The sequence below is a fragment of the Gymnoscopelus microlampas genome, assembly GCF_963454915.1.
Source record: "Gymnoscopelus microlampas genome assembly, chromosome: 21".
Classification (NCBI taxonomy): domain Eukaryota; kingdom Metazoa; phylum Chordata; class Actinopteri; order Myctophiformes; family Myctophidae; genus Gymnoscopelus; species Gymnoscopelus microlampas.
Window position 1 is genome coordinate 39,945,954 of NC_139958.1, and position 20,077 is coordinate 39,966,030.

General features: G+C 41.9%; 1 protein-coding gene across 1 annotated transcript in view; it reads left to right on the plus strand.

Moving 5' to 3' along the window:
• The window catches only part of map3k1 (mitogen-activated protein kinase kinase kinase 1, E3 ubiquitin protein ligase), a gene marked incomplete at its 5' end in the record, with an annotated part of 65,197 nt that overhangs the window by 12,569 nt on the left and 32,551 nt on the right, over positions 1 to 20,077 (plus strand). The window contains 5 exons of the mRNA XM_084047283.1: positions 10,309 to 10,441; positions 12,465 to 12,674; positions 15,348 to 15,548; positions 16,772 to 16,888; positions 17,684 to 17,835. Of these exons, the coding sequence (XP_083903409.1) occupies positions 10,309 to 10,441; positions 12,465 to 12,674; positions 15,348 to 15,548; positions 16,772 to 16,888; positions 17,684 to 17,835 (813 nt within the window). The remainder of the gene's footprint in view (positions 1 to 10,308; positions 10,442 to 12,464; positions 12,675 to 15,347; positions 15,549 to 16,771; positions 16,889 to 17,683; positions 17,836 to 20,077) is intronic.

The window sequence follows — 20,077 nt, forward strand, 5'->3', positions numbered from 1 at the left end:
GCTTAAAATCTGATTCTTGCTTCAGATCTGATTTGTTTACTTTATTTTTTTTGTTTTTAGTTTAGTTGTTTTTGACTGTTCACATTCTTAAAAAAGATGCTCATATCCGATATCACTGTAACTCGATCGTTCTCCTCAAATGACCCGCGTCATGTGTGAACCAACAACAACAACAAAATATTTGAGCAGTGTGTCTGTGTGTGTGTTTCAGTCCAAGCAAGTTTATTATTCATTTATTATCTGCACCAGGCAGTTTTTTTCGCCCGTGTCTGTCTGTCTGTCCACGTCTCTGTAAGCAGCTAATCTTGGATCTTGAATCTTTTTTAATGCTACTCCAACATGTTTTGCCCACAACTCGCACCAATTGGTGTGAGTTGTGATCAAGATGTTTTGTATCAGTCGACTCGATACAATCGACATTTCGTATTCCATTCCAGTTTAACACAATTGGCCTCCAACGTTTTCCGGAGAGGCCAGAGCCAAAAGCGACATTTCACTTCCACTCATGGGAGGCACCACAGATGCTACAAATGTCACTGTTTGTTGCAGAAACTTGCCCCCCCCCCCACACACACACACACACCAAATTAGGCACAACTGGTCTTGTGAGTCCTGTGACAATGACCATTAAACAATGGTTTGATACTCCATACTCCATACCTTTAATTGCCTTCATAAATCTGTGCCCGGGGCCTATTTCTTACATGAATGTAAAATTCCAATCAGACCCTAATTGGAAACGTATGTTGAAGGGCCTCTATACAGCGTACCTCCAAAACCATGCAAAGTTGCACCATCCGCCGTACAAACTATTTCCAATGCAGCTTCCTTGTGTCCTTCCTTAGGTAGGCAACCCGGCCTGGCAGGGATCTGCACTTAGGGTACTTAAAATCATTATCTCCCTTGAGGTTGTCTTGGTGTTTCCAGCAGCCTCTGGTGGGCAGAGTGACACACATGCACATATTTTTAGTTGGTGCTGAAAATGAAGCCCTATATTTTCAGGACACTGTTCTCCTGCTAAGCCTCTGACAAACAGTGATGCCAAGTCTGCTTATTATAAGCGACTTTGGGTTTGTTTTTATGTAAAGTTACTTATATAAAATATTGGAAGTAGTTGCGGCTTGCTGTTTTTTTGGGCTTGTTTCTAAAGTGTAGTTGCTTATTTGGGCTTGCTTGTTGTTTAGACCAGTGTTTCTCAAATATGTTCATGTCATGGACCCCCATATGAACATATTTTGTGCCAGGGACCTATTTTCAAAAACAGCTGTCTGCTTGTTTCTCTCACAAAATCTGGCAACACTGCTGCCAAAACATGTTCAGCTTGACATTCCAATACTGACTAGAGACCAGCTGCTCAGAACAATGTCATCTGTAAGTGTATCATAACACTAACTAAAATCAGACTTCTCTGGCATGGGGGGATGATAAGAGACTCAATTCAATCCTATTTCACAATTGTCAAACAATAGTGTTGAGCAGGCATAAACAGGCGATTTACAGCTTTTGACCTCTCTGCCCGGTAGAAACTTTGGTTGGCGAGTAAAAGTACCATCTGAAAACGCTGGCTGTAGGCAACAAACTTTTACCACAGGGCAGGAAGGCCCAGTGTTTCCCAAACGGTGGGTCGGGACCCATTTGTGGGTTGTGGACCCATTTTTATGGGTCGTGAGTAAACACCGGTATCCCTTTTTTCCCATTTCCTGCAACAACAACAACAACAACAACAAAAATATTCAAAAGAACTTCATACAGAAGTAGTGAAAATGGCAGATCTACAAGCTCAGCTATTTTCACTAGTTTGGGTCCCGGGGAGACGTCGCATTTATATTTTGGGTCTCAAACTAAAAAGTTTGAGTCCCAAACCCCTCAGTTTCTGCCCCTCAAAAAAATGATCTGCTCTGAGGTCACAGTGGCCTTGATGCCCTGCCCCCACACTGCCCCAGATGATTCCAGTGTTTTCTTCTGTCACTTTCCTGTCAATATGGGTTTTTAAACACCAGTGTCTTTTGTTGAGATTCTGAATTCTTAACTCCCCCTGACTCCCCATCTTCAAATGAGTCCAGTGACTGAGGTCCGGGGCTGTGCGTGTGTGAACTTTTAACTAGTAGTTTCTACAGATATTGGCAATAGGCTCTATGCACAGCAGCCATATTATCGCTTCCTTCACAGGTGTTACCAGTGATACTAATGAAGGCTCTGTTCCATTTAGTGTAGTAGTGGTTCTCAGATTTTTGAATTTCAGATTTCCACGACCCCCATAACTCTCAGAGTTACACACCCGTACAGGGCCATTTGGGAGTGTTTCCAGTGAGCCAACATGCACAATATCAGCACCCTGACTCCGTCTGACCAGAATGGAACAGAGCCTTCATTAGTATCATTGGTAACACCTGTGAATGTCTTACAATATGGCTGCTGTGCACAGAGTCTATTGGTAAATAGCAATACAAAAAAATAAAATAATAACAGCTTATAATATGTTTACTTATTTCATTGATAGTTTTACTATGTATTGAAAGTATATAACATTTAATTAGATTATTTATTTCCGTGGATTTCAAATGATTGTTTGATTTGATGGCCTTATCCTGCCCTGGCATTTTGCCTTTGTGCTCTCAAAAATGTTACAACACCAAAGTGGCCTTGACCCTAAAATGACGAAATTCCAGGCCTGCCACAGAGGGAGGTTTTGTTATCCATTCTCCTACTTGGTTTTTAATTTTAGAATTGTAATTTAGCGACAGGCATCTTGCCAAATTCGACTGCAAAGTTTGTATGCCCCGGAGAACGTTCAACTTTGTCCTATATGTTACCAATAGAAACAAACAAAAAGGTAACTTACTTCTATGATACGATACAATAATACTTTATTGTCAGTTCACACTGAAATTTGTCTTGCCACCCAGCAGCCATATATGCAACACATAAACACACGCACATTTGACATGATACAAAAACAAAAATACATACATAAAGACAAGAGCAATGTCCACCACTCAGCCTACTCCTGGCCTAAACTCCTGATTAAGCCTCAATATCGTCTGATGGACAAACAAAGGACCTCTTCAGTTTGAACTTATTGTATGTTGGAACACCGTATCTGCTTCCTGAAGGCAGCATCCTATATTCTCCATACAAAACATGGCTAGTGTTTGAAGTGATATTCCTTGCCAACCTAAGCATATTATACGTAGATGTATAGAGCCTCTGAAGCTGCTCTGTAGCAGTTGTGACTTTAAGGCTACAGACAGACCATACCAGGTGGCACTACAGTACTGAAGAACACTCATAATAACAGAAGTGAAAAACAAAAGAAGAATCTGTCTACAAAAGATCTCAGACGGCGAAGGAAATAGACTCTTTGCTTTGTCTTCTTACCCACTGATTCAACCTGGTCTTTCCATGACAAAAGATGGTCTATTACTACCCCTAGGTATGTATATGAACATACCTGGTTGATCTGTTCACTATGAATAGTAATGGGGGATCTCTGTATCTCCAGTGGTGCACCAAAAACAATCTCTTCTGTCTTTTCTGTGTTAATGATAAGAGCGTTGTTATCACTCCACTCCACCACCTTATTTACTCTGAGTACCTATTTACTTCTGACCTATATTTGAGTCAAAATAGACTTTCTCCATTGAACAAGTCTATTTGATGCCTTATATAACCTGTAGCTATGTTTGATCATGAGCTGCAACAGAATTCCTTCGCCTTTATTTTTGTCTGGATATTTGGCGAGGATACATTCATTATATTTGGCTGCCGTAAAGCTGATATTAAGAAGCCTAAGTTTGTATGTCATGGCACACTGTTGGACATCATTTTAAATAGATGTGTATTTTAGCCTACATTATTTACGGTAAATAGAAGGCTCATTCTGGAGATAAACAGTCCCAAGGTTAGCAGCAATCTAATCTCTCAAGACAGATCCTGCTTTAAAAATAAATAAATAATACAGTAATACATTTAAATGTTTTATGAAATGATAATAATACGTTTCAAATGGATATAGTTGGACACATTAACATTTAAAGGTAGGGTACGTGATATTTTGGGTTTAAAAGTGATTCCAGTATTTTTTCCCATCCTTGACACCAAAATCTCTTCGCCGAAAATAGGCAATATTACACGCTCATAACGTGTCACGATGCATTGTAACGGGAGATTGTAGATCTGCTATTTTTGGTGAGTATTCGCCCCAAAATAGTGACGCTAGGCACATTCTAGACATGTTTTTTTTCTTTTTTCCATCGATCCATTTTTTTGCAAGCTCATTACTTTGCACTTTTTACTCCACTATATTTCTAGCAAGGGACTCTCGGTACCCAAACTTACACGAATATATTATGAATGAACCACATCCACCTATTTCAAATATAGTGGAAATAGCCGATCTACAAGTAGATCTGCTATTTTCACTTTTTTTCCTCCACTATTTTAGAAAATTCCAGAATTCTTTCATACTTTCTTTTCTTTTTATTTTCCTTTTCTTTAAAAAAAAAAAAATCTTTGTTAACATTCAAAATATTAACACCGCAACGCATTCATATTAACCCATTAAGACCTGGAACGCATCTGTGTCACTTTAGCTTTCTTTGGCTATTCAAAAATAGCAGATATACAAGCTCATAGCGCGGCACAGAGTAGATCTGCTATTTTTGAAAAATCTTGAATTTGTGAACAAAACACACCTCGCAATTTGAACTTTTGAACACTTAAGGAGTATTTACTTGAGTGTATGTAGTACCAACACTGATTCCTGGTCCTCCCCTGCCTGCCTGCCTGCCTGTCTCTCCTCACAGCAGAGGCAAAAGGGGGGGATCATATTCGACCGTAACCCAAGTCCCAGGCTTCGCCGTTTCCCCCATGGGAAAGGGCGTGGACCACCTCTGTTCCGACCTGTGTTCTGTGTGACGCAGTTTCGGCTTACGTGCAACAAGGTTTTTTGAAATAGACTCTTCCTTCGGCCCTGCCAGGCCTCCCATAACCCCACCTGTGTGCTGTCGTCTTACACAATGTCTCCTTTGTTTTGCCAGCTCATAGTTGTGTGGGATCGCTGTTATTTGAGAGGCGCGGGGGCCAGGCGATTCAGGTAGAGGGAAGATGGCTCCCATTGTTGCTCACTCGCTATACCGACTCCTCGGTATAGCCGGGGCTGAATCGGCGACGTTGTGCCCGTCGGTTCTCGCAAAATCTCTCTTTAATTGAATTAATCGAACAGATTTAGGTCAACTGTCGATTACCTAGCGATGATTCTGTCCATTTACATTTTAATTGAATAATTGAGAAGCCTCTTTTTTTAATATATATATCAACAAATCGACAGCGAAAATATTTTAATCGATTTTTTTTATGATTGACTGAATTGATTAGTCTCATTAACAACCACTTAATCCCTATTTTCGACTGACAAAAATAGTGAAAGTAGCCGATCTACAAGCTCACAGCGTGTCGCACCGTGACGCGTCGTGCCGCGTTGTAAGATCTGCCATTTTCTTTTGTGAAGAAGAAAAGAAAGAAGAATGAAAATTTCATTTTTTTTCCCCAAAATCTATTATTTTGAATCAAAGTCAATTATCGATTATTGTTCTTATGATTGATTAAAGTGATCGGTTCGATTAACTGTCACACACCTCATCCGATTCCTGTCTTTTCTTCTCCTGTCTTTCTCCTTTTTTTGCGTGCTTCTTACAGTGGATGGGTGCGGCGAGGAGCCGTAGGAGAGAATGGATATTCATATATTCATGCTCGGCACACACAAACACGCAACGCACGGCATTCCCCCCACTTTGTCACTAGTTAAAACTAGTTCAGACTAGTGACTGGTTCACGGTGACATCATCCCAAGTCTAGCTGGGAGCTCTCTTACTGTCTTTATTATATATCGTCACTGTTCGTCAACCTTGTATGTCCAAAACTGTTACTTTTCATGAAATGGGGACGGAAATTTCCGGAAATAGTGTAATATATGATAGGTACTAGGTAGATAGACTACTGTAGGGTATTGCTGCTTGAACTACAAGTACTATTACTGCTACTAGAAACGCGGCCGCTTGGGAATCAGGAGGTTTCCGGGTTCCATTCCCTGGCTCCCCCTGGGTTCGTCTAAAAGTGTCCTTGAGCACTGAACCCCGAACTCCTCCCGATGAGCAGGTTGATGCCGGTGGCCTTTCATGGTTTCCACTGCCACTGGTGTGTGTGTGTGTGTGTGTGTGTGTGTGTGTGTGTGTGTGTGTGTGTGTGTGTGTGTGTGTGTGTGTGTGTGTGTGTGTGTGTGTGTGTGTGTGTGTGTGTGTGTGTGTGTGTGTGTGTGTGTGTGTGTGTGTGTGTGTGTGTGTGTGTGTGTGTGTGTGTGCGTGCGTGAATGACTGTAATGCACATTATAATGCACTTTGGATTACGGCACTATATAAATGCACCATTTACCATTTAGCCACCACTTTTTAAAGTTATTTTTGGGGGCATTTTAGCCCATTCAATCCGGTGTAATTCTTTATTACTTTGGCTATTTTTGAGGGAAAAAAACGTGAAAATGTGTGTAAATCCTTGCATTTATTTATATATACACTTTTAACTCCCTGGAACAAAATATTTTGAGATGGGGGTCCGTGGCTAAATACATATAATTTTGGGGGTCCTTGACATGAAAAAGTTTGAGAACCACTGATTTTATAACAACATAACGTTTTATTTTTATTTTTTAGGATTCAGAAGACATTTGTAGAATCCCCAGAAAGGGGAAAGATTTGAGTAAAAAATGTCCCACGATTTTTCCAAAAACAAAATAGCAGATCTACAAGCAGATCTACAAGCTGCTATTTTTTAATAGCCATAGTATAACATAATGGTTAAAGTGCGTTCCCGGTTTTAACGGGTTGAGCCTTTTATTCGACTGCAAAGAACTGTAAAGAGACCGGGAAATGCAAAGAGACAGAGTAGGGGAATAACATTCAGCTAATGGAGTCAGGGCACTGTGCCCAGGTGGTACGCACCCTAACCACTGGGCTATCAGGTTGCCCCGACCAGCAACCACTTAGTGCACCTTAGCAACCACCTGACAACACCCTAGCAACCGCCTTCATTTGGGGTCTCTGGGGGGATGGCAATTGCCACCCCTAGTGTTGAAATGTAACCTTATTTTATGCATATTTTCCCCAACTTTGAACATTTTTGGGATAATAATCCATCTACATGTGACATGTTATACCTATGTGTTTTCTTGTCTGTGACCATACATCTATTATCCACTTTCAACCTGGTATCCCTATTTTGGGCATGTCATTATAATGTGAACATTTTCAACATCCCCACCTCCCCCAAAGTTGCAAACATAATGGATCTACAAGCTCACAAGCTTGAACTTGTAGATCCACTATTTTTGCTTAAGTGATTGGTAACTTAATTTGTGCTGAAATGACGTTTCTGCACCAGGTGCACCCTCCCGTTTGCAGATCGGATAGGATATCAGATCACTGATTGAAGGGAAGCTCACCGAATTGTTTTTCTCCTACGCTGATCTAACTCTCTATCACAACCAAGATCTCAACATATTTGGAGTCTCTAGTCTAGATCAATGGATCTCAAACATTTTCATGGATCCCCAAATTGATATGTATTTGGGCGTGTGTCCCCAATGCCCATTTGAAAATATGTTTGTGGCAGGGACCCCCATAAAATGTGTGGTGTTAATAATTGTTCACAATCTTTGGATATTTTCGAATGGCTGATATATCAACAAATCTGTCTGGGGACCCCCGGGAACGCCCTCAAGGACCCCAGGGGGTCCCCGGACCCCACTTTGAGAACCACTGGGCCAGAATACTACCACGAATACTTTAGGCTTTTGATATTGCCTATTGCCTTCCAACACTGTAACAATGAGTCAATGACCTGTTCCGCCTTAGCAACCGCTTACTGTATCACAGCAACTGCCTTTCCATTGACATAGCAACCACCTGCTGCTCCCTAGCAACTGCCTACTACGACAATTAAAGACATAGTATGTAACTTTGCCCTGTGTTTGCATAACAAAACAATAAATAATAGATATATATTTTACCCATCATTTCCCTCTATAGCAGCAGTTAACAGCCACTGGAGTAGTGCGGTGGTGTTTACCTGTAGAAACACATTGCCTTCCCACTGTATTTTGGTGATTCCACTGTTTGTTTTGGTGTACGGTGACGTTTTTGGGTCTACCAAAACTAAACAGCGAAAGCACCAAATACTCCCCATCTCCCCATAATCACTTTTTTCCCACCCTATTTTTAAAACAGCGGAAAATAGGTAATCTAAAAGCTCACAAGTCGCAATGAGCAAGAATAAGTTTTCCTCAGCGGGTTGACTTAATTGATCTCAACTTGCACACGGGCGTTGAGCATTAGCATATGCACAAATATGCAAATACTTTGAGTGCGCACACCCCCGGCGTATGGACTAGTTGGTTCTAAATGTCGGTTTCGATTAATTTTTGATTAATTGCCCATCCCTAGATGAATGATTGTCACCTTGCTGTCTGGGGAGTAAATTTGTGCTCGCTGGGATGTGTCACTCATGCCACTAGTAGAAACAGATGAACTACTATTCACTTGGACAAGAATGGCACCATTCACTACTTTTTTTGATGGGAGCACTTGGACCAGTTCAGACATAGTAATGAACGCGGATCGTGACTCAGCTTTTTTTCCCTCACACTTGTAAACACTCCAAAGGACCTAGACGCCTCTGAGTAGTGAGTATACTCAGTCATGCCACCTCAGGATAAGGTCCGAGTACGGTTTGCTTCAAGGCTGCGCTGTGCTTCACTTTCAACCCATTAAGACCGGGAACGCGTCTGTGTCATTTTAAGACTTCGTTGGCTATTCAAAAATAGCAGATATACAAGCTCATAGCGTGGCACCGAGTGCCGCGCTATGAGCTTGTAGATCTGCTATATATTTTTTAATCGTGGAAAATGTCTGCAAATCCTTGAATATGTATGTTTTAAAGTGAACATTTTTAACTCCGATCTGTGCTTCTGGGGGTCCCTGGAACAACCTATTTTGAGATGGGGGTCCGTGGCCAAATGCATATCATTTTGGGGGTCCTTGACATGAAAAAGTTTGAGAACCACTGGTTATAGCAACATAAGTTTTTTCAAAACACATTTGTAGAATCCCCAGAAGCAAGGGATTTGAGTTACAAGTGTTTGCTTTAAAGAATATATAGTCAAAGATTTGCACACATTTTCATGATTTATTAAAAAAAAAAGCAGATCTACAAGCTCATAGGAGCTTGTATATCTGCTATTTTTAAATAGCCAAAGTGTAAGATAATGGTTAAAGTGAAAACAGCCAAAAAAGTGGGAATGCAAATACAACGTTTCAGACACACTGACCCTTCATCAGGTATCTGGTTACCTCAGGATCAGGGAAGGTCAGAGCGACCGAAACGTTAATTTCCATTAACTCGTGAGTGAAGACAGTGTGCAGGATTTATTTTTCCCTGTCTCATGCGTCAACTGCCTGCTCCTACGCACCTGTCCTTTTGAAGTGGGTGTACTGAAGGACCGTTTCAACTCAAGCCCTCTAGGCTTGCTGTAGACCTGTGGTCATCAATGTTTTTTTTTCAAGCCAAGTACCCCTTACCTGAGAGAGAGAGAGAGATGAAGCAGGGAAACCCACTACATACACTACATGTTGTATAAAATTGTTTTGCAGATTAAACGTTTTCATAGATTTCATAGATAGCTTCATAGCCTTGTGAAGTGTTGTGTAAATTCATGTTTTGTTAACGCTTTCTTTTAATATGTTTGATTCATACATGATACACCAAACCTCTGAAAATAGCCGATCTACAAGTTTGTAGAGTGTACAAATGGAACCAAATATGGGTCCATGATTTGGTTCTATTTGTACACTCTCAAGAGTTACAGACCCAAGCCCCCAGAACGACGGTAGAACAGTGAAGCGGCCAAGCCTGGTGGTCAAATCTGATATTGCAACACTTCCACATTTTGCGCGTGCATCTGCTGTTTGTGCGCCTGCTCACGACGCGCCAGGCGCCACGACCCAAATATTGCATAGACCCAATGGAACCAATCTGGAACCAATGTTGTACTTTCGGGTGCTTCAAAACGCCACTGAGCAACTTTCATTGAAATGAATAGCTGGGGTCGGGGCAATCCGCCCTCTAGATATATTATACTCTATGTACAGACCAGTTAGAGTCCATTATGGACCGCTTTTGGTCCCTAGACCCAACGCTTAACTCTGCCCTCTCTGTGCCTCTCCCACCCCTCCCGACCCCCCTCACCCCACCCTACAGAGACAGCCTGAGGGGTCTGCAGAAGATGGACGAGCGCCCCGAGGACCGCATGATCCGCGAGAAGCTGAAGGCCACGTGCATGCCCACCTGGAAGCACGAGTGGCTGGAGCGACGCAACCGCAGAGGGCCTGTGGTGAGCGGGACTTGAACCCATATATATATCCCCCATCATGAACTGGGTCCAAAACCCAGTCATTTTTAGATTTCTTTGGGCTATTCAAAAATAGCAGATCTACAAGCTCATAGTGCCTGTGCCGCGCTATGAGCTTGCAGATCTGCTATTTTCGAAAAAGAATCGTGAAAATGTGTGCAAATCTTTGAATATATCCATTTTTGACTCAAATCTTTGCTTCTGGGGGGGGGGGGGGGTCCCTGGAACAAAATATTTTGAGATGGGGGGGGGTCCACGGACAAATAACTGTCATTTTCGGAGGTCCTTGACATGAAAACATTTTGAGAACCACTAATATTAAAGCAACATATATATTTTCACTGATATTTGTAGAATCCCCAGAAGCAAAGATTTGAGTAAAAAATGTTCGCTTTAAAAAAAATATTCACAGATGTGCAAAAATGTTCACGATTTAAAAAAATAATAATAGCAGATCTACAAGCTCGTAGCGCGGCACTCAGCGCCACGCTATGAGCTTGTAGATCTGCTATTTTTGAATATCCTAAGACAGGGGTCTTCAACGTTTTCAGGCCAAGGACCCCCTAGCTGAGAGCGAGATGAAGCAGGGACCCCCTCCTCTATATTGTATTAAATTGTTTCAGGATGCTAGGGTTCAAGTGGTTCATGTAAAAAAAAAAGAAGAAATCATATCACAAAGATTTGGCGGACCCCCTGTAGTAGCTTTGAGGACCCCCTAGGGGTCCCGGACCCCCTGTTGAAGACCCCAGTCTCAACCTTAGGGTTAGGGTTAGGGTTAGGTATAGGGTTCGTTAACGTCGGAAAGGCGACATGTCGGAAAGGCGAAATGCACCCGGCAGCAAGGCCATTAAATAAAGCAATGAATGAAGTTCACTGAAATAATGAATTTAAAATGTTCATTGTGTCAGTGAAATAAATACATTTAAAAAGCTGTTTATTCCACACAATTTCTAAAAAAAAAAAAAAAAAAATGTATTGGTATTTACAAATGACCAATATATGTAGAAACCTCTAACTGAAAAGTTCCTACACACTCAGTCCTGGACTAATTGGAGTCACTGGACTCATTTGAAGATGTGGAATGAGGGGGGAGTTGAGAATTCCTGAATGTCAACAAAAGACACCTGTGTCTAAAAACTGGAAAGATCCAGAGACTACGCTGCAATCAGCCGGGGGAGTGCAGGTGTGGGCATGAAGGTCACTGTAACCTCAGGGCTTATCATGTTTTTTTGAGGGGCAGAAGGCTAAAGCGAGGCCTTCATGAAATCCCCCCTGCCCTGGAGAGTCAGTCTTGTCCGAGGCTATCGTTCATAAATTCGATGAAATTGGGCGTGTAAACAGCATTGCTGTCTGGCAAAAACCTCATATATCCGTATTTAAGATTTTTCGTGAAGGTAATGCCCTACTTCGTCATACTACAGTGTCAAACAAAAGTAGCAAAATTAGCCGATCTACAAGCTCAAAACGCGTTGCACGTTTTGAGCTTGTAGATGGGCTATTTTAGCTACTTGGGTGTCCCTGCTTCATCTATCTTTGAACCCTGAAAAGTATCAGTTTTGGACAGTGGTGTAAAGTAACTAAGTACATGTACTCAAGCACTGTACTTAAGTAAAATGTTGAGGTATTTGTACTTTGCATGAACCACTTCAGCCCTATATACATTTCGGCCATTTGAAAATAGCCGATCTACAAGCTCACAATGAGTTTGTAGAGCTGCTATTTTCAAATGATGTTTATACATTTGAAAACTTTAAATGGGACATTCTGCATAATGAGTACGTTCTACTTTTGGTACTTTAAGTACATTTGGATACCAATACTTTTGTACTTTTAATCAAGTAAATGTTTAATTCCGGACTTTTACTTGTAACAGAGTAGTTCTACATTGCAGTATTGATACTTTTACCTTTTAGTAAAACATTTGAGTACTTTTTCCACCACTGGAAAGTATTGCCTAAACATCAAGTCGGAAGTCACAACGTCCTTTTCTCATCCCCCTGCCCAGGTGGTGAAAGCGATCCCCCATCAGCCGGTGGGGAGTGAAGCGCCCCCCCAAGGGGGCGAGGGGGGATCGGACGCAGCGCGGCCAGGCGCCGCGTCCCAAAACCGCGGCCGCCGCAGTCCGTCGCCGGGAGGACCCCCGTCTAACTCTGGCAAAGCCTGCGGGAAGCCCGAGTCGCCTGGCGTTCGCAGGAGGAGGGCGTCTCCAGTCCCGGTGAGTTTCCCCCAACCATTGGTCGTTTTGTCAGTAGTCAGTGCTGCGTGATTTGGGAACGTTCCGGACCGGTTGGCATTAGCCGAAAACAGCCGATCTACAAGCTCACAACGCGGTCTTGTTGCAACGCATTGTGAGCTTGTTTGATCTTCTATATTTAGCGGCGGTCCAGTGGGCACCTACACCTTATGGGCACCTCAACGCTAAAATTAGCCGCTTAAAAAAAGTATAAATGTAATGTATGCTTTGGAAAATGTTCAGAATTCTTCTAAAGAATACATGATTTTATATTATGATCATTATCATACCAAAATGACCCTTCAACATCTGGTTTATCCCCAAAATGACTGGATATCACAGTTATTGTGCCTTAAATGTAATAACAAACGTATACATCAAATATGTATATGTATCAAATCAAATATTAAATAAATACATATTTAAAGAAACGCTGCAGTGGGCCCCCACTACTCCGGTTACTGCTAGAAAACAGGAGGGAGGCCCTAGTTTTATCGCCCTGGGGGGCTCGGGGGCGCCTCCGGACCACCAAGTAATAGGGTTTGAAGTGGTTGGGACCACAATTTTTGACTCAAACCCCTCGGCCTGTCAGCGGGGGCTCCCGGTTCAGGTTCTAACTAGATTTTCAGGTTGTATTGTTCGGTAAGGTAAAGCTCCTTGCTAAACATGAATGACCTCTTTCTGCCATTATGGCACTTCTGGGTCACTCGGGTCTCTTGTCTGTCCCACGGGCTCCTCTCTTTAAAACGCTCCAAAAACAAAAGACCCCCGCGGCCCCTCCCCCCCCCGCCTCTATTGACCCTTTAAAATCTCTGCCGACATGTTCTTTGCTCCTAATGTTTGCACGGTTGTACAACACTTTGCTCTCAACTGCAGGGTTTTCTTTTTTTTTTTTTCAGCGGTGGAAGACGTACTCGGATTAGTTTTTTTTTTTACTTGAGTAAATGGAGCAATACCACAATGTTCAAACATTCTGCTACATGTCCTACGTTCAGAGTAAATGTACAAAAGTGTTAGCATCCAGTGGTGGAAAGTAACTAAGTACATTTACTCAAGTACTGTACTTAAGTACAATTTTGAGGTATTTTTTTTACTTTAGTGGAGGATTTCCAATTTTCAGTACTTTTACTTCTACTCCACTACATCTCAGAGGCAAATATTGTACTTTTACTCCCACTACAATTATTGACTTTAGTTACTACCGTAGTTACTTTGCAGATATCAATTATTATATCACTTACCCTACCTTTAAGTATATTTTGATGCCAATACTTTTGTACTTTTATTCAAGTACATTTTGATTTTTTTTTCCGGAGAGTATTTCAGACAGTTTTCTACCCGACAGACGAAAAGTAAATGTAAATGTATGTAGAATGTTAATTTTCACATTTTTTGAATCAAAAGTTAAAAAAAATATTCTAAATCTTTTAAAATACCCCATCTACAATCACAGCTGTGATCTTGTAGATCAATTTTCGAAGAGCCCAAAGAAAGTATACAATAGCGCTTAATGTACGTTTTTTTGTAATGATCTAAATCGGCAAAGTAACTTGCAACTAAAGTTTTCAAATAATTGTAGTGCAGTCAAAAGTACAATATTTGCCTCTGAGAGTGGTGTAGTGTAGTGGAAGTAGTACTTAAAGGAGTAGTTCACCCAAAAAAAAAAAATATTTTCTATCAATTACACACCCCATGAAGCATCGAATGATGTTTTTTGTTTTTATCACATTCCTAAGCCAATAATTTGATAACCGGCAAACATCTCCATGAATTCAATGCTTCATGGGGCGTGCAATTGATCGAAAATAGGTCTTTTTTTTGGGGGTGAACTACTCCTTTAAGTACAGTAAATGTACTTGGTTACTTCCCACCACTGGAATGCTCCTCGTGAATAGAGTTGTCTTGACTTGTACAGCCAGTCAACACGGTGCACTGTGGTTTTAGCTGTAAATCACTGCATTAAAAGATTTGCTGTTCCCTCAAAGATGCCTCAAGACGGTGGTTCTCAAGCATTTTTATGCCAAGGACCCCCATCTGAAAATATTTGTGCCAGGGACCCCATTAAAAATAGCTGACGTTTATAGGGTATAGAACTGATTAACACATTTCTGCTGGGAACCTTCCTCGAGGACCCCTGGGGGTCCCCAGACCGCACTTTGAGGACCAGTGGTTTACAGTTATAGTTTTAAGTCGGTGGTTCCCAGGCGTTTTAGCTCGAGACACAAAAGAGACATTTTATGTCTCCCCGGGACCCAAAGTAGTGAAAAAAGATGATCTACAAGCTCACACGTTGTGAGCTTGTAGATCGGCTATTTTCACTACTTTTTAAACTTTTTATCAGATTTTTTTATTGATGGCATCTCTTTGATTTATTTTTTAAATGTTTGAAATTCCTTAGAAAAATTATAGATTTATTGATTTATTCTTTTTGTTGCTGAAATGTTTTAAAATCTAAAAAAAACAACCAAAAAAGGCATCGAAAAAGGGGATATTTTCTCACAACCCATAAAAATGGGTCCGCTGTCTGGGAAACAGCGGTTTAAGTTATACTTAACGTGTCTGTTTTGTTCTAGTTTTGGTTATTTCGTTTTAGTTTACTATAACAACCCTGGATCGGCTGCCATTAACCAAAAGCTGCGTTTTTTTTTTTGTCAGTTTCAGAGCGGGCGGGTGACCCCGCCGAGGAGAGCGCCCTCCCCCGACGGCTTCTCGCCCTACAGCCCCGAGGAGACCAACCGCCGCGTACACAAGGTCATGAGAGCCCGCCTGTACCTGCTGCAGCAGATCGGACCCAACTCCTTCCTGATCGGAGGAGACAGCCCCGACAACAAGTACCGCGTCTTCATCGGACCGCAGGTACCTAGCCCACAGGTTCCCACGCTCTATAGCAGTGGTTCTTTTTCATGCCAAGGACCCCTAAATTGATATACGTTTGGCTGCGGACCTCCATCTGAAAACGTTTTGTGCCAGGGACCCCCAGAAGCAAAGATTTGAGTTAGAAATGTTCGCTTTAGAAAATATATATTCAAAGATTTGCCTACATTTTCTAAAATAGTAGATCTACAAGCTCATAGCGCGGCACTCGGTGCCGCGCTATGAGCTTGTATATCTGCTATTTTTGAATAGCCAAAGCTAAGTGGTTAAAATGATTGTGACGCGTCATTTCGCTGAACCACTGCTCTAGAGCATAGACGGGGAAATGGCAGATCCCCGCCATGCCGGGTTATCTACCCGGGACGGCAGTCCCATAGTCAATCGGAATGGAATCTGTGAAAGTGTTGACTGATGCATCTTGATCACATGACTCCAGAGATAATGTGCACGACCGGTTTGTGTGAGTTTTGGGCAAACGCTGTTTGGAGTAATAGCAACAAGTGTGTTTTGACGAAAACACAAAGTGCTTCGTCTGGCACAAAATGGCTGGAGCCTGTATGGGGAGTTGCAGCCAACTCCAACTTGTGGAGTTAGGTGGTTTATCCCCCATTGATTAGAATGGCGAAGTCAGACGGAAAAAAAGACTCCACATTTGACCATTAATCTCTACATTAATGGTCAAAACCACCTAACTTCACTTGAGCTGTATTTGGGTAAAGTGATAATAATATAAGGACACATTCAATTATCTGACAATGTATAAAGTCACCGTACCAACTTTGATGAGGCAGTGTGCTGTTGTTCTAAACACATGTTTTGTTTTGTTTTTCTGAAAAGTTAATATTTTGGACTTTTTGCCCGACAGCAGAGATATTTCGATTGTAACTGTTATGTAACGTTGCTTAATTAATGATTGATTGGGCTGGCCACCTTTGGTGGCCACCTTTGGTGAACTTACAGGACACGACATATAAATCAATGCATAGGTGTACAATATAGAAGAACACGGGTTTTCAAACTCCCTTTTATACATTTTAAAAAGAAAATAACTTTTTTACAAAAAAAAAAATAATGTCTTAATTCCTCATATAATGGACAATAAAACAGAAAATGTTTTTCATTTTCAATTTTTTTGAAGTCACACAAACAAATTCTATCCTCCTCAGGAATGAATGAAAGTGTGACTGTGTCTCTGCTCTGTGTAGACGTGTAGCTGTGGTCGGGGGGCGTTCTGCATCCATGTCCTGTTCGTCATGCTGAGGGTCTTCCAGCTGGAGCCCTCGGACCCCCTGCTGTGGAGGAAGACACTCAAAAACTTTGAGGTAAGTGTTTTACACCCTCCCTCCAGCATCATTCCGTCTGACGTACACTCACAGGTTGGTGCCAAGAATCGGCATAATGACTAAATTGGGGAGAAAAAGGGAAAAAGAAAAGGAAACATTTCAAATAGAACTTATGAAATGGGACAATAGGCTCTATGCACAGCAGCCATATTGGAAAGAAATTGGACCTCTTCTTACTTCCTTCACAGGTGTTACCAATGATACTAATGAAGGCTCTGTTCCATTCTGGTCAAACAGAGTCAAGGGTGCTGATATTGTGCATGTTGGGCTCACTGGAAACACTCTGCTACACCAATGGGTCTCAAAGTGTGGTCCAGGGACCCTCATGGTTCCTTGAGGGGGTTATAAATGGTCCCTTACGGGTGTGTAACGCTGAGAGTGTACAAATGGAACCAAATGGACGGGTCCATTTGGTTCCATTTGTACACTCTCAGAGTTATGGGGTCCTTGAAATTAAAAGGATTGAGAACCACTGTGCTACACAAAATGGAACAGAGCCTTCATTAGCATCATTGGTAACACCTGTGAAGGAAGTAAGGAAGAGGCCCAATTTCTTTCCAATATGGCTGCTGTGCATATTTTGCGTACTTTGAGTACTTTTACTTTTGTATTATGATGCCAATACTTTTCAACTTTTACTTTTTGAATTTGTACTTGTGTGAGTATGTTTTGTTAACTGTTAGTAGTATATTTGCTTGTATTGCTACATTTGGGATACTTTTACTCAAGCAAAAACAAAATCTCAGTTCTTGCTCCTCCTCTGTGGTCGTCCAGGTGGAGAGCTTGTTCCAGAAGTACCACAGTCGGCGGAGCTCCCGGATCAAGGCTCCCTCCCGCAACACCATCCAGAAGTTTGTGTCCCGCATGTCCAACCCACACGCGGCCGCGGGACCGTCCAGCACCGCTGTCAACAGCAACGAGAACAGGTGATGTTCATACACACACACACACACACACACACACACACGCACACATGCGCACGCACACATGCGCGCACACACACACACACACACACACACACACACACACACACACACACACACACACACACACACACACGCATGCGCATGCACACATACACACACACACACACACACACACACACACACACACACACACACACACACACACACACACACACACACACACGGAAACGCACACACACGGAAACGCACACACACACACACACACACACACACACACGCACACACACACACACACACGCACACACACACACACACACACACACACACACACACACACACACACACACACACACACACAGTCTTAGTTCGTTTTGAATATTTTTTTTCCAATTCAGTTAGTTTTTTGAGCAGATTTGCTAGTTTTCATTAGTTTTTATTTTTGGAAATGCTACCAGTTTTAGCTAGTTTTTATTAGTTTTAGATTTTTTATACTTTGGGTTATTTGTCAGGTGCAGGATTGAATAGGTATTGTGTGATAAAAACTTCACAAAAGATATTATAAAAAAATGTATTCAGTTATAGATGAACCATCAACCATCCACAAACGAAAACTAAGGGCATTTTGTCCATAATTTTATAGTTAGTTTTGTAAACACAATACAGTTTCAGTTAGTTGTCGTTTATTTATTTTCATTGTAGTTTTTATTTGGTTCTATTTGTACACTCTTAGAGTTACAGACCTGCAAGGGTCCATATGGAACCACCCATAGGAATCGTTACAGGGAACCCGTTAAGGAACAATAGGCTCTATTCACAGCAGCCATATTATGAAGACATTCATAGGTGTTACCAATGATACTAATGAAGGCTCTGTTCCTTTCTGGTCAAACAGAGTCAGGGTGCTGATATTGTGCATGTTGACCCACTGGAAACACTCTGCTACACCAGTGGGTCTACAGTTGGGGTCCAGGGACCCTCCTGGGCTTCCAAATGGCCCCTTACAGGTCCATTTGGTTCCATTTGTACACTCTCAGAGATATGGGGGTCGTGGAAACCACTGTGCTACACTAAATGGAACAGAGCCTTCATTAGTATCATTGGTAACACCTGTGAAGGAAGTGATAATATGGCTGCTGTGCATAGAGCCTATTCTCTCTTAACACATCGACTGCCTAGATCGAGTTAACTCGATAATAGTAATCCAGCGCTCGACTGCCTAGATCGAGTTATCTCGATATTAGGTATTTTCATTGGTTTCATCTGTGATCGCGCGGGTCTGTTTACTTTTCATCATCACTTTCGTTTTCCGCCTACGTCACACTCACCCGAAGCCGGATGTAAAAAAAAAAATTCGTTTCCGGGTCACATCGTTTTTCTCCGGTCATTTTCGTCCAGAATAGAGAAAACCCCTTTTTTGGACACGCTATAAAATACAAAGGGAAAGCTCCCCTTTTATTTTCTTTGGTCCGGGTGACGATCAGGCATCGTCGTCGTGTATCACATCGTATCACAAGCCGATCAGAGATTGTCGAAGACAATCACATCCGGTTCATGTTGTTTTGACTGTTTGAGCCTGGAGGGAGGGGGGGGGCGAGTCAGCGAGTCATCGAGGGTGTCATTTTGCTGCGCTCTGCTGGTCGATCGTCGTATGTGTTCAAAACCATGGCCTGAGAAACTTAAATGCATTTAAATGCAGAAAATAGAGAAAACAAAAAAACACGCAAATCGCTGGCAGCCAAGGGGGTAAATTTGGAATAAACTCTGGCAGTCAATGTGTTAAGAGAGAATTGTTAAAGAGGTGGTGCCATGGTTTTGCACTTTTTCTGTTTTTCATGTGTCTATGAGGTTGATAGATCTTCATTAAGGCCCCCACTGGTGGTTTTATGGTGTTTCATGTCTTCTCTGACTATTTGGAGTTTTTTCCTGGAGGCTGAAACCTTGAGAGTCAAACCTGCCAATCCAAAAACAGGGGCATAGTGACATCACAGAGCCCCCAAAAAACATACCCTCCCCCTCATTATCATAACACAACAGGTGTGGGCATGAGGAGGAGGAGGGACTAGGACAGGTGGGTGGTGCTAAGGTGGTGGAGGAGGTGCTAAGGTGAGAACCGGGCATACTTAATGAACTGGAGGCGTGTCCACATATTTTTTTTTTTGTTTAACAATTTCTGTACACTTTTTTTTTTGAAAAAAAATCCTTACATAATAATAATACCTTATGATCAGGTTTTAGGGTTGAA